We start from the raw sequence: 15,142 nt of genomic DNA, 5'->3' as shown, positions 1-15,142 counted from the left end.
GCAAATGTATATATTAGTGTTTTTTTAACTTATTTTCCGTGAATAACAATCCTCTATAGCATGCAATTTGAAATAACCAATGGCTATAGGAATTGAATGAGTTTGAAACTATTGGTAATTGTAGTTTCATACATGATTGTATAACCCTTATACCTAGTCTCAACTCTATTTGTTAGATATTTACGTATCTGATATACCAACCGGTATTTGATGATACTGGGCTTGTTTTACATGCCTTTTAAGACACTTTTTAATAAGTTTCGAGCTACAGGCCATTAAGCAACACTAGTTGCGACTCTTTCTAAAAAAGAGTAATTTTTCCAGTTTCAAAGGATGACGGTTTTTATTATTTAGAGTTTAAAGTTTCTAAAAATTGCAGGAACGTCCTTAGGGTTTAAACTCTTTATTATTTAGACCCTTATTATGAAGTTTTTGTGTGCACGTTTTTTTGTTATACAAACACTTATGTAAATTTGAGAACATGAAACAATCACAAGAGAATTAATGCTTTTGAGAGTGTAGAAAAAGAAGCCTATATGTTTAATCTAGAACATATTGATAGAAGAACGAGTCGATTCTTCATGACCGCATGGTAGAGACTTAGTAATATTCGTTGTCTTCAAATCATACGTATTAAAGTTTATACAACTATTAGTCATGTGGTGAGGTTTTTGAACACGGCCTCTTGAAAGAATATAACGCTTAACACTATTTTGAGGAATTAAAGTTCGTAAATTTTGAAAAATAACATATTAAAATCGGTGTTAAATGATGAAACTTTAGTTTGGTCAAGCGCTTTCGACCGATGAACCTATAAAACCGATGTGGAAACTTACTCTACTATATTGAGAAAACTCAAAGAAGATGAGTAATTTGCAAATTTAGGTAACTTTAAATAATACAAGTTTTTGAATAATAATTCACGTAACCAAAGAACAAAGGATCGTCTACTTCAATATAAGTATATGCATGCTTGTTATTTGGATTTTGTCTATGTGATATCTTTTAAGTTTTTTGTTTTTTTTTTGTTTTGATTTCACCCTTAAATTATAAATAATAAATGAATTTAATTCATATACATTTATTACTTTTTCTTTAATAACTTGTGTTTATTATTAGTATTCAATTCAATGGTTTTGGTTTTGATACGAGTTGGTTTTGATATTTTTCATTAATGTTACCGAAACAATATCGTATCATAACTTGTAATTTGATGATTTGTATTTGTAACTTTTATTTTGATTAGGTTGGATACTATTGTAAACATTATTATATCATTTAACGTTCTATGCAAATACCGAATTATCGTTTGTAATGAGCAGGGGAATTTCACTCGTTAAGAAGAGTCCTAATACTTTAATTGGTATTCTTCTTTTTTTCTTTCATGAGAGGTAGTACGGGTTAAAAAAAAATTACTCAAGATTAGTCTATACATAAAACGAAGAAGAAGATAATTGTATTAAAAATGTATTTCGCTAAGAAAGTTGAGCTCAACCTATAGTAGATCACCATAGATACGCATATGGAACTTCGCATACACCTGTCCAATTATCATGATTTATTTGGTTCACACCGCAGACGTAAATTAATACTCTAGTGTTAGTATATATGTCGTTTTAAATATTTATTGATATAGAAAGTAAAATTATGTGATAAAAAAACAATTTAGTCAAGATTTTATTTTAATAACTTAGCCATTAACATTTTAAACATGTGTATTTTAATAATTTTAAGTTTTATTATTTCCTCACCCACCAGCCATCAAGACTTATGAGTTCAACAAATTGACTAATAAATATATTGAAAAAGAAAAGAGTGCAGAAGTGGGTAACCAACCCAACCATTTGAAATGTGTCTCTGGTTATTGTAACGTGTCCCTTTATACGCACGCAAGTGTGCCACAAATTAATATTATACACATAAATCTTCATTTGAATTTTGAAATAACTTCTTTTTGTAAAAGCTGATATTGGTTTATTAATTTAAACTTAAATAACTCAAAACATATTTATCTAATATATTGAGTTATTGACTCTTGAATATGCTATGGTAACCGAAGATAATTGACCGGGATTATCCATGTAGCTAGCCCGACCCGTTAGAAAGAAAAGAAAGACCCGGATAGTATTTAATGATACAATCTATTGTGGATCCTCAAGAAGACAAAAAGAATATTTACGTTCAACCAATAACATTCCAGATGCCATTTATCACAGTTCATTGGGTCGTTGCCATCAAGTGGGGACCAATAGACGTGATCAATGATATCAGCCATATTATTATCGTACTCATACTTATTCCTAACCAAAAACAAAAAAAAAGTACTTACTCCCACGCCTATTGGTGGTCACAGAAAGAACCCTCATCCTATAGCGAGGTTGATGTTGGTTTGTTTTGCAGGTATATCCGTTGGAGCTTGTTAGGGCTTTTCATCATAAAGGTGATCTTAGAGGAAAGGACTTGGATATTGTATTATCTGTAACCAAATTCCCTTCTTCAGTCGCCGGGAACATCCAAATAGGGGGTGTTTGGCCTAGCTTTTTTTTTTTACAAAATAAGCATAACTTAGTGTTTGGTTTGGCTTTTTAAACTTATGCTTATTAGCTTATATAAGCTCTTTTGAAAAGCTTATTTGAAGATGGTTTTTTAGCTTATTTGAAGAAACTTATTTGTATAGGGTGTAAGTTACTCATTTGCTCTCAAATGATGGTGGATTAATAATTATTGAAGCAGCTTATTATTGTAACAAATTAAAGAAAATGGTGGATTTAAAAGCTTATTAAGACACTAAATTCGGTAAAGCTATAAGCTAATCTAAACACTTAAAAAAAGTTTATAAAATAATAGAAAATAAGCTATAAGCTACTTTAAAATATAAGCATAAGCTTAAAAAATAAAAGCTAGGCCAAGCACCCCCATAGTATAAAACAATCCAATCGATTTCTAATTTGATTGATTCAGTTTAGGTTATAAGATAATTTGGATGGTTCATATCTTTATTTTAGAAATTGTAACAGTGTAATGCAAACACATGTAACTATAACAGATTAACCAATCCATCCAAATCCAGACTTCTTCATCATGCTTTTCTTTACTTTTGACGCGATTATAGCTCAACTCATTTGTTAATTAGTCGATTACTTTTTCGATTAACAATCTAAGAGTACAAATCTCAACAAATATTATAACAAATCCAAATAAAACCCAAGTAACAACAAAATTGAAAGGGAAGAAAAGTAGTTAAAGATTAAGTAGGCTGACCTAATGCACAACCATACGAGTTGTTATTTACAGACAAAACATAGTTGGCATCACACTTTATTCCATTTAAATATAAAATAAGTAATGAAAGATGATAAATTATTTGTGAAACTATCACAAAATTAGTAAGCGATTACTGATGTTTTACGAAATGTTTTATATCGCTTATGTTTACATAATGACGCATTATATTTGAATTATTGCTATCATAACTAAAGCTTCGCGCCCATGCACTAGGGTGAATGTTTATAGTTTAGGATTTTCTAACATTATACTGAAAAAATGTGTCGTAAAAGTCATATCTATTTGAATACTCGTCATATATGTGGGCGGTCCAATCTTCTTGACATGATTCTAAAACAAGAACTCTTTTCGTTAAAAAAATGTTTAAGATCCTAACTAGCGGGAATATAATTTAAGCGTTGTTATTTAATTTATTCTCTTTAGCGTCACTTTTTACTATGTATCATATTCTTTATAGTGTATTAGTGTTTATACATCAGTATTAACACCAAATGATACAACAATAAACAAAGTGAAAGTGTTATATGTTGAGTGATGTAAAAATCACTTCCTACGTCATTTTAACATATATTAGAGTTATTTATTTGCCTTCACGTTGTTTATAATAGGTTAAGTCTTTCTACTCTTAATTTATTTAGGTATGATACACTGTATTTTATAACTATATATGCAAGTTTGTATAGTTTAATTTATTTACATGAGAAGTCTCTAATAGCCTTCAATCCTATACAATATATGCGTAAAAATACAAATTTTGAGAACTTATTTATAAAAATGAAAAACACAACCGTTTATATACAGACGGCTTGACTGTAATAAAAAAAAGAAGAATGAAGTTTGTTGCCTTATCTTTAAAGGACACTCAAATTCTAGTGTTTAACTTCGTTTAATTCTTCAAGAAGAAGAAAGAATTCATATACATAAAAAAATATATATTCATTAAAACTCCCTCATCTCTGATATCATATGTGAGATTGTATAATTTTATAAACTTAAATCAAAAATTTATGTGTCCTATATATATTTTCACATGTTAGGACTTAAGATCATGGGCATATATTTTTTCAACGTAAATGACTCCAATTTTAAAATTTTCTTTAGGTCTAAAAAGATCGAGCTAACGCTTACAGCATAAAAGTACGTATCTTTTTCATAATCAACCCTTTTTAGTCTGATTCTTTTTCATAAGCACCTATTACGTTTTGTTTGACTATAAGTTATTTCTAATTATGAATAAACATGTCAACAAAAATAATAAATTCTTAGTATAAGGATAAAAGCAATTAATAGTCAAAGCTCACATGATTGAGAAATAGTTAGGAGAATTTGGTAAGCATAATTATAATAATAAAGTACTACTACATATCTTTCTTGATCACCTAATTCATTGGATAAAACTTGGACGTGAAATTATTAATTATGGGCAAATCAATAACAGTATTATAGGTAGCATATCTTTTCATATTTGTTTTTACTACATAAAATGATTACGAGTTTGATAAGAAATTTATTTCTCTCACTATAAGAGACGGAGAAGTATCATTTGTATATTATTGTATATACTAGATTTTATCCCCCGTATTACAGGGGTTGTTTTACATTATTCGTTATATATATACTAGATTTTATCCCCCGTATTATAGGGGTTGTTTTACATTATTCGTTATATATATATATATATATGGATTTTAATTTTATTTATTATAAGAAAGTTAATAATTAATATACTTGAGGTTTGATGATAAAATTGTTTCACAAATAAATGATATGTTATAATCCGGTTTAAAAGCTACCTGGGTTTGGTGATACCCATTACCCGTTTATTTTCTTTATTATAAAATTGTTTCTTAATTATAAATAATATCTTTTTTTAAATAAAATAGGATATTAATTTTAGTATATCTCTATTTTATAGGATTTTCATATCAAATATTTGATTAGATTAATCTATAATATATATAAACGAAACCCCTAAAATCCTACGTGTCGCGATGTGGTCGCTCATCACTTTTATGGAAGCCACCAGATTGCTTGATTTTTAAATAGAGGTCTCTCACTGATTTAACCCAAATTCATGGATATGGGTCTTACAAAAACCAGATAGCTCTTAAACGAGTTATAACATTTTATTAAATTAAAAATTAGTCTTACCAATTATTTGATATGAAAATCCTATAAAATATGGATATACTAAAATTTAATATCCAATTTAAAAAGAAAAAGATATTATTTATAATTAATAAACAATTTTATAATAAAAAACATAAGCGGGTCATGGGTCACCAAATCCAGATAGCTTTTTAACGGGTTATAACATATCATTTATTTATGAAACCCTCTCATCATCAAACCCTAAGTATATTATTAACTTTCTTATAATAAAGAAAAACTAAAATCCAAAAAATAAATATTAAAAAAAATGTAAAACAACCATTTTCTCAAGCTATCAGATTGTTTTATTTGTAAATGAAGGTTTCTCACGTATTTGACCCGAATTCACGGGTAATGGTCTCACCAAACCCAGATAGCTCTTAAATGGGTTATAACAACCATTTTCTCAAGCTATCAGATTGTTTTATTTGTAAATGAAGGTTTCTCACGTATTTGACCCGAATTCACGGGTAATGATCTCACCAAACCCAGATAGCTCTTAAATGGGTTATAACATCTCATTATATTAAAAATTAATCTCATAAAATATTTGATATGAAAATCCTAAAAAATAGGGATATAATAAAAATTAATATCCTATTTTATTTAAAAAAAGATATTATTTATAATTAAGAAACAATTTTATAATAAAGAAAATAAACAGGTAATGGGTATCACCAAACCCAGATAGCTTTTAAACCGGATTATAACATATCATTTATTTGTGAAATCATTTTATCATCAAACCTCAAGTATATTAATTATTAACTTTCTTACAATAAATAAAATAAAAATCCAAATATACATATATAAATATTAAAAAAAATAATGTAAAACAACCCCCATAATACGGGGGATAAAATCTAGTTTTTAATATAATGAGATGTTATAACTCGTTTAAAAGCTATCTGAGTTTGGTGAGACCTTTACTCGTGAATTCGGGTTAAATGCGTGAGAAACCTTCATTTACAAATAAAGGAATCTGATGGCTTAAGAGAATGCTTGCTTTACATTTTTCATATTTTAATATTTATTTTTTGGATTTTAATTTTCCTTATTGTAAGAAAGTTAATAATATACTTAGGGTTTGATGATGAAAGGGTTTCATAAATAAATGATATGTTATAACCCGTTTAAAAGCTATCTGGATTTGGTGACCCATGACCCGCTTATGTTTTTTATTGTAAAATTGTTTATTAATTATAAATAATATCTTTTTCTTTTTAAATTGGATATTAAATTTTAGTATATCCCTATTTTATAGGATCTTCATATCAAATAATTGGAAAGATTAATTTTTAATTTAATGAGATGTTATAACCCATTTAAGAGCTATCTGATTTTGGTAAGACCCATACCCATGAATTTGAGTTAAATCAATAAGAGGCCTCCATTTAAAAATTTAAGCAATCTGGTGGTTTCCATAAAAAAGGGGAGTGACTACATCGCGACACGTAGGGTTTTAGAGGTTTCTTTTATATATATTATAGCTTATTGTTGTAAATTGTTTCCTTTTTGGGAAATGCGGCATTTTATTAAAAAAAAGGGTTGTTTTAAGTTGTAAAACTTATATATTGGAAAAGTGGACCCGTTGTTTAGTGCAACGAATCATGATACATAATCTTAGACTCAAAGTCATAAAATATAGAAGCCTAAAGAGATTCCATCCTTCGATTAAAAAATTGATTAAAAACCTTATATAAGGAAATCTAAACAACACTTATCTTCACAAGTTTAATCAAACCATTCTTTCTCTCTTTTAATTTTGTTTTACAAAATGAGATCTAAGCATCAAACTTCAACTCTTTTCCTAACAATCTTCTTGTTGCTCACGTTAGGATGCTTTGCTTCACCAAGAAAAAGCATTCGCTCTCGTATTCCTTGTAAGGAAATGGTGTTCTACTTTCACGACATTATATACAATGGCAAAAACTTCAAGAACGCAACTTCTGCCATTGTTGGTTCGCCAGCTTGGGGCAATCATACGATCTTAGCAAATAACAACCATTTTGGGGATGTGGTTGTGTTTGACGATCCCATAACGTTAGACAACAACTTGCACTCACCCCCTGTTGGGCGAGCACAAGGGCTCTATATCTATGACAAAAAAGAAATCTTTACATCATGGCTTGCCTTCTCGTTTGTCTTCAATTCGACTGCCCATAAGGGTAGCATTAACTTTGCAGGGGCTGATCCTTTGATGAACAAGACAAGAGACATTTCTGTGATTGGTGGAACGGGCGATTTCTTCATGGCTAGAGGTGTGGCTACCCTTATGACAGACTCGTTTGAAGGGGAGGTTTACTTTCGACTTCGTGTTGACATTAAACTCTATGAATGTTGGTAGTCAAGAGCCTAACATTCTTATAGAGTTCATCAATGTTGCTTGTTGTTTCTTTTTCGATTTCGTTTTAAAAAAGATAGAAGTTTTATCCATCTTTTCTAAGAAGAGATAAAATGTCATCAATTGTTGTTACATCTATATCAAGAAATGTTTGTTACCATTTGCTTTATGTATAACCGAACTTTTGTTGCTTACTTATCCAGTCTATTTCTTAACTTATAATTTGTCTCACCGTTGAACCTTTTCCTTTTATGAACTTGCATATGAGTGACGTTGTTTGGTTATAAGAAACTTAATTCTTTTTAAAGTTATCATTGCTTTGGACTCAAAAGGCTATCTTACTTCCTACAATATCATTGTATATTAAATTAATAAGATAAATAATGGTTATTTAATAAAAAATTTATTTGGACATTATTAAAATTATATGATATTATTTGATATTGATGGTGTTGCATGATCTCACAATTATATGGTAATATTATGCTTGCATATTTACAATGCGTTTTACTCAATGGATTTTTAATAAAACAACTTCAGTGCTTCACTAATATAAAACCTCTTAAGACTGTTTACTACTGAGGACGCTTTAAAGCCCTCCACATCATTGTCACGTAAAAAACCGGGTTTTGAAGATCCTCTCCAGAACACCTCGCTGTGGTGTGTTGCCCATTTGTTGCCCCCATTATATATATATATGTGTGTGTGTGTGTGTGTGTGTGTGAGAGAGAGAGAGAGAGAGAAAAGTTGGATGACCCCACAACCCCTCAAAGTCTTCCAGTCTACACAACCCCCCCCCCCCCTCTCTACCGCCTACCCTTTACCGCCCCTCGGCGGTGTTCCCCTCTAAGCTGTGATTTTCGGGTATTTTGTATATATATTAGTGTGTTAATTATGTAGTTTTGTTTAGTATATTGTTAGAACTTTGGTACTTCATACGTGCTTTTGTATTTCAGGTCATTGATCGTTAAAGATGCTAAATTGGAGACTTGTACGAGCATGGAATGATATCTCGGGACGACCGGAGCATAACTTGAAGTCTTAGGAAGTGTTAGAAGGATTCGGGAAGAGTTTGGATGAGGAACCTAAAGCCAATGCTAAAACTGAACAAGATGGGTTCACAAAAAGCGACCAGGAAGCAAAACGATCATATCCTGGTCTAGAAAATGAGTTATGGGACCCATAATATATGAATTTCGGGTTTCTCGACGAGAGGAATCCAAATATGAGGTTATCTTCCATCGCGTGGCGCGATGAAATGGTCATATGGCCATCGCGCTACGCGATGGTCCTCATAGTCGGGAAAGTTAGGGTTTGATGTTTTATTTCGTTTTGACGACCCTAGACGCCAAAATTCACTATCCAGGCGATTTTCAGAGCAGAAGAGAGGAGAACCATCACTTCCAATCATCTCAAGGTCCCGTGCATGATCCTATCCATCATAACCGAAGCCCGAGAGATGCCGAGACGCAGCTAGATCCTTCAAGTAATTCCCGGGATGTATAGTTTGTAATCTTTCAGTTATTTTCTCATGTACTAGAACGATTGATTGTAATTATTTTGATGTTAATCTATGAGTATTGATGTATAGTATTATTGTGCACAATGTCAGTTTAGGTTTATTTTGATCAGAACGATTCGTGTGCCAGTTGCTATGATAATTGCTTATAGGATTGTTTTGACCTGTTAATTGTGAGAAAGCATACGTTCATACGATTGCCCTTAGTTTAGTCACACTGGTAGGGACCGTTTGATAACCAGTTCCGTGTGTTAGCGAGCGTGGATGCCTAAGGTTTAACCGGTTAGTCAGTCTATAGTTGACACATGATAGTTTATCTGTTAAGTTGCATGAGATTGATGTTTGATTGCTTACTTGGATTCCCGGGTGTGATTTGTCCTTGTTACTTGATTAAATCTTTGATTACTTGTTCAGTTATTATAAAACCAAACTGTTTGCTAGTGTGATCAGCACTTTAATTGAATTACTTCATAATGTTAGGAATCGTTTACACTTTACACTGACCACGTACTCCTCGTGGTTCGACACCCTACTTATCCTGACTAGTTTAAGGTGATTAGGACACTGATTTATATTAGTTTTTACTAGATAGCGACAGTCTAGCATCAAGCTGCACCCACACCGCCCATATCAAGAAGCTAAGAGGGGACAACCATCAAAATTATAACATCGGAGTTTTTAACCAATCAACCAAACTAATTCTAACCTTAAAACACCTACTAGAAAACCAAAGAAAAGAGTAATTAAAAAAAAACCCAAATCATCAAAAATCAAATCCTGCTTCTTCAAACTAGAGCCAAAAGTGTTTCCGTTCCTGTATCTTCAAAGGACCACGAAGCGTTTTGCCACCTCTAATAATGAAGTGTGCAAATATTTAGCACTCCAAATAATCTACCATTGACCACAATGATGAAAAAGAGGTTTGATTTTGTAAATTTAGTGACGATCATTTACAATTTAGATCCTTTTACCTCTCGATATATCTAGAACTATTAGGCCGTGTTGTGGAATAACTAGCAAGAGCTAGTTATCGCGTCACGTCACTAACACGCAGACACCACAAAATAACTTGCCACCCGTTAATTTAAGCGTTGTGGGTTAACTTGGTTAACTAATATTTAAAATAAAAGAAAAGGTAATGAAAAGTAAATAAATGTGCGTGTTTCAATATGATTGGTGAGTTTGAAGTGGACCCCACTCACTAAGAAGGGAAGACGACGTCTTAGAAATGGCGCAGAAAGGTTGAAAATGGATGGCGCTGGCAATAACTAGGTGGTGGTGTGGCTTGGCGCCTTTTTTAATTGCTGGCTTGGTCTAGACGCTTGATAAAAGGCTCCGCAATGGGCAGCCTTATATCCTAATTAACTTGGTATCCAGATGTAGACATGGTAATGTTGTTCATATGTGAATTGTAGTTATAAACGTAGGTGTTTGGGACTATGACACAACTAGAAAATAGTAAAATAATACCTCAAGTTGTGGTTGAAGAATATTGCTGAGCAAAATTCAGATATTGGAAACGATTAATAGTTTACGCTTGTTTTTTTTAGATGTAAAAGTGTTTGTAGTTTGCGGACCATATGTCCATATCTGCGAACCATCTGCAGCAGAAGAGGTGCATCAAACCTCTGTAGTCTGCAACAAGAAGATTTTTTGTTTTTTAACGTCTGCAGACTACTATAATAAACAGAAAATTAAATAAACCGACTTTTTTAAACTCAAAAAAGGTCTTCAACATTGAAATTTAAATAATAGTCAAACGACACTGAAATAATTTACAACAGTTATAGATACACAAACCAACTGAATGCAAATTAATAAAAGATACAGTGATACGTGGTAAACAAAAAATAGAAATAAAGAAGAATTTATTCATCGATATGTGGTACATAAAAAAACAAACAAATTAAACAAATTTACACAGTCACTAGGCACTAACCCTAACGATGTGTTCTTGAGTCTTTTTAAAGTAGAGAAACGAAAAGAAACCGAAAAAAGGGGGGAAATATTTGTGTTTGTGAACTTTTTAATTGAATGTCATAAGAAAAGAAAAACTTTTGATACTTTTCGGTCATAATTTTTATTTCAAAATGGACGAATTTTGTGAGAAAGTAAAATCCCCTTCTAACTTCTTTCAAAATTCATTAATTTTTTTTTCTTTCAAACTCGATAAAATGAAGTTAAATAATATCTATTTCCCTCACTTTCTTTTCTTTCTGTTTTTCCTCTCGTTTATTTATCTTGGGAGCATAGCTTAAGTCCGCTTTTGTGAACCGATCCTAATTCAAACAATCAAATCGCATGTCCGGTTTGGTGAATAAGAACCAACTTCCAACGATTTGATGAGTTAAGACCAGGAGGCAATCGACCAACGATTTCAAGCAATTGGGCTTTAGTGTCATAAATTTAAGCTGGCCTGTTAACATCAAACATGTGGCACAAAAGGCCCAATTTAATTTTGGTGTAACTTCTTTAAAAGTTTATATTTTATATTTCCCATCCCCGTGATTCACAAATATTTAACAAAATTGAAATCTGTAATTATTTTAATGTGTTGGTTCGTAAAATTGTTGTAATTTAAACTAAAATTAATTTTTTTATATGTTTGGTTGAAACATGAACTGGAGTTGCTGTTTGAATTAATTCACTTAAATCAACATTCCTTCTAAGTTAGAGAAGGAATAAATTAAAACAAGTTGAAGTATTTCACCATGCATCGTTCTTATTGTCACCAACGTCATCACCCTCTGCCATCGTCGCATTTACCAACACCTCAACCACTTTTGTTACAACCATGTTCCTCCAGTCGCTACCACCACCACCACTGATATTGCAACTATCACCCCAATCATGCCACCATCATAAGTCATTAACTACAATTGCATCATCATATTATCATCACCATCACCACCCCGACGTTGCTCTTTCCACATGTGCCTCCACCGTCGCTGGTGGTTGTGATGTAGTAACAATGATGGTTGTGTAGGAGATGGTAGCGTTGGTTAGAGAAGAGAGGAGGTGGTGTGGCGGTGGCAACCAATATGTAGTGGTTGCGGTGATAAATTAACAGAAGTCAAAGTCCTACTTTATGAAGGATTTCAAACTTTCAATTAAAAAAATGTGCTTACCACGGGGGTGATACTTGCAAAAAAAAACCACCACAAGGTTGCTTCCTACAAAATGGATGTTGACCGCATGGGTGATTTTTACACTTAATTTTTACATTTTTTTTTGTGTCTCCTAGTTATACTTCAAGTTTAAAGTCCTTTAATATATTCCAATCACTTTCGTTCCAAATACAATTTATTAAAATTCCAATTTCTTTGTTAACTTTCAATTTCTTTAAAAAAAAAGTCACAAACAAAACACACCCGAAAAGTTTGTATTATTGTTTGGAATGAACTAAAGAACACAACCAATAACCAATCATTAGTTGACATTGAAAGTAATTATTGCTGATTGTCCTACTATATGTGGTAATCATGGAATCATTATCAGTCACTTGACATCATGCTAATCACGATTTGCTTTAAACTTTAAATGGTAAGCTACTTGAGATTTGTTTGTTTAAAATTCGTAACAAGTTGAGCTTAACGAGTCCTAACTTGAGCTTAAAAAAAAGTTTGTTTATTTAACTAGCCCAAGCTTCACTTGTCGAGCTCGAATTGACTTGCGAGCCTTAACAAGGCAATTAATTATCTTATTTTTATTTACTATATTAAATATATCTTTTCATAATATAATTTATATTATGTATACAATTATGATAAAAACAAGTAGTAATGTGTATTATGTATATATATAATTAAAATTGTACACAAAACTTAGGTATAAACTTTATTAAAATAATTAATAAAAAAACGAATCAATCTCGATCTTAAAAAATTATTCACGAGCTGAACTTGAGCTTCACAAATAAAGTTTGAAACGAGTCAAACTCAAGCCTGAAAAACTACTCATAGACAAGCTCGGGCTCGGCTCGGGATCTACACCTTTATAAACCTGTAAATTCGTCGAGTCTGATTTAGGTACATGTAAACAGGCCTGGCGCAAGGGGAGAGTGAGGAGAGCAACGAACCCAGGCCCGCTCTTCTGAGAGGCCCACAATTGTTAACAAAAATAATTTATATTTCATATATAATTTTGTTTGAACACAAAAGCCTAGAAAAAGACTCTATGGTTGAATGGAAAGTAATCTAGACTATGGAAACAAAGGTCATAGCAATTCCCACAATTAGTGTTTCTGCTTTTTATAAAAAAACTTTCATTTGTCTTTTATATGTCATTTTAGTAACACGTTTATTATTATTATTTGTTTGTTTTGTGTTTTTGAAAGGCAACGGTATCAATAAAATTGTCAAATTATCTATTACATCTAAGAACCCGATTTGAGCCCGGTTTTTTACTCTTTCCGGGCCCTAAAATTTTAAGGAGTTTTCGGAAACGGCTGTGCATGTAAAAAGGTTTAAACAATAATCACAGTGTACAACTCCTACTGCACAATGTACAAACAGGAATGGGATACAAACGATAGGGGGTGGGAAAGTAACGGTTTTGCTTATCCATAACAAACCAATTAAAAGCAAGACACAGTGGGAGGTGATAGATAGCGTGTGAAAGAAAATGGGAAGCATGACGACTCTCTGTTCATCAGAGAGCTTGCTGCTCCCGAAGAAGAAGAAGATGATGGCGGCCCACTCTTCTAAACCTATCAAAGCATTTCGATGCTTTCTCGATGCTAATCTTCATACTTCGCTCTCTCGCGGTTTCAACAGGTATTTGTGGATTTTAGTTTTGGAGGATAAGCAGTTGAATTGATGTTAACATTTGATGAGTCTTATGGATGAGTGATAAAATCAACATTGCACGGTTTGGTTTGGTTTGGTTTGGTTTGGTTTTCAGCTAAAACACAACCAAAAACCGAAATTTTTAAATCTGTATGGTTTGAGCTTGAAAATTTTGGGGGAAAAAATAAAAATGCCCAAAATAATGAATTTGGGCCTAACTCATTTTGTTAATTAATAACTAATTGTTTATTGGGAAAAGTGAATACGGTTTTGTTGGACGTGTAACCTTACACGAAAAACCAATCAAAACTACGTAGTTTTGATTAAAACCTCCTCATCTATCTAAAATCATTTCCATTCTTATAAAAATCTTAATTTATTATTATTGAATGTGGAAAATATTTAACGGCACCTTCTCCTTGTATTCCACCAAAGAACAAAACATTCATTTTTCGTCTTTTTGGATTTCTTTACTTATTTTATTTTTTCTTTTGAATTTTAACTTCAGAACTAATATAAATTAGTATATGTTTAAGTTTCTGTATACTACTTAAATAAATGAAACTCGAATCATGAATCATCCAATACTAGCACAGGAACACCATACTGAAAAACCTGCAAAACATGTTACACTGTACAACCATAATAGCCAAAAACATAAATCCAAACTGTCAATTTTTGTTTCAGTTTTTCTTTTTTTTTTTGGTTTATGACTTTATGCAGACCCCTAAACAATATAACTAGCAAAATCTGTAGCGCTAGCTTAAAATTCTGCAAATTGAGTAACTAGTTACAGTTATCATGGCTTCCAAAGATGGCAATTGTTACAATTTTTGCAAGTAGTTGCTTATGGTTTCAGTTCTTCCACTCTTAAAGATACAGAAAACTATATTATAATTCGTGTTTTCACAAGCTACATACCTTTCAAGTTACATATTGATTAGGTTATTTTTAGCGATTTATTACCATTGTTATCCAGTCACATTGTTTGTGTCAAGTTTTTAAGCTACCTGAAAGTTTCTGAATTCACAAAACTCTCATCTGATGCACAGGCAG

The 15,142-nt window shown here is 31.7% G+C and overlaps 1 protein-coding gene across 1 annotated transcript; it reads left to right on the top strand.

The window, feature by feature from the left end:
- Positions 1–7,186: 7,186 nt before the first annotated feature.
- On the top strand, positions 7,187–7,849 carry LOC143581127 (dirigent protein-like). Its single transcript, XM_077063981.1, has one exon. It carries the CDS (start codon positions 7,214–7,216, stop codon positions 7,781–7,783), a length of 570 nt encoding a protein of 189 aa, XP_076920096.1. The 5' UTR covers positions 7,187–7,213; the 3' UTR covers positions 7,784–7,849.
- The last annotated feature ends 7,293 nt before the right edge of the window (positions 7,850–15,142 follow it).

This window comes from Bidens hawaiensis, unplaced genomic scaffold, assembly GCF_021521415.1.
Source record: "Bidens hawaiensis isolate Kalapana, Puna unplaced genomic scaffold, B.hawaiensis_p1.1 tig00030813_1, whole genome shotgun sequence".
Lineage (NCBI taxonomy): Eukaryota > Viridiplantae > Streptophyta > Magnoliopsida > Asterales > Asteraceae > Bidens > Bidens hawaiensis.
Note: the sequence above shows the minus strand (reverse complement) of the source record. Positions and strands in the feature narration are given on the sequence as shown.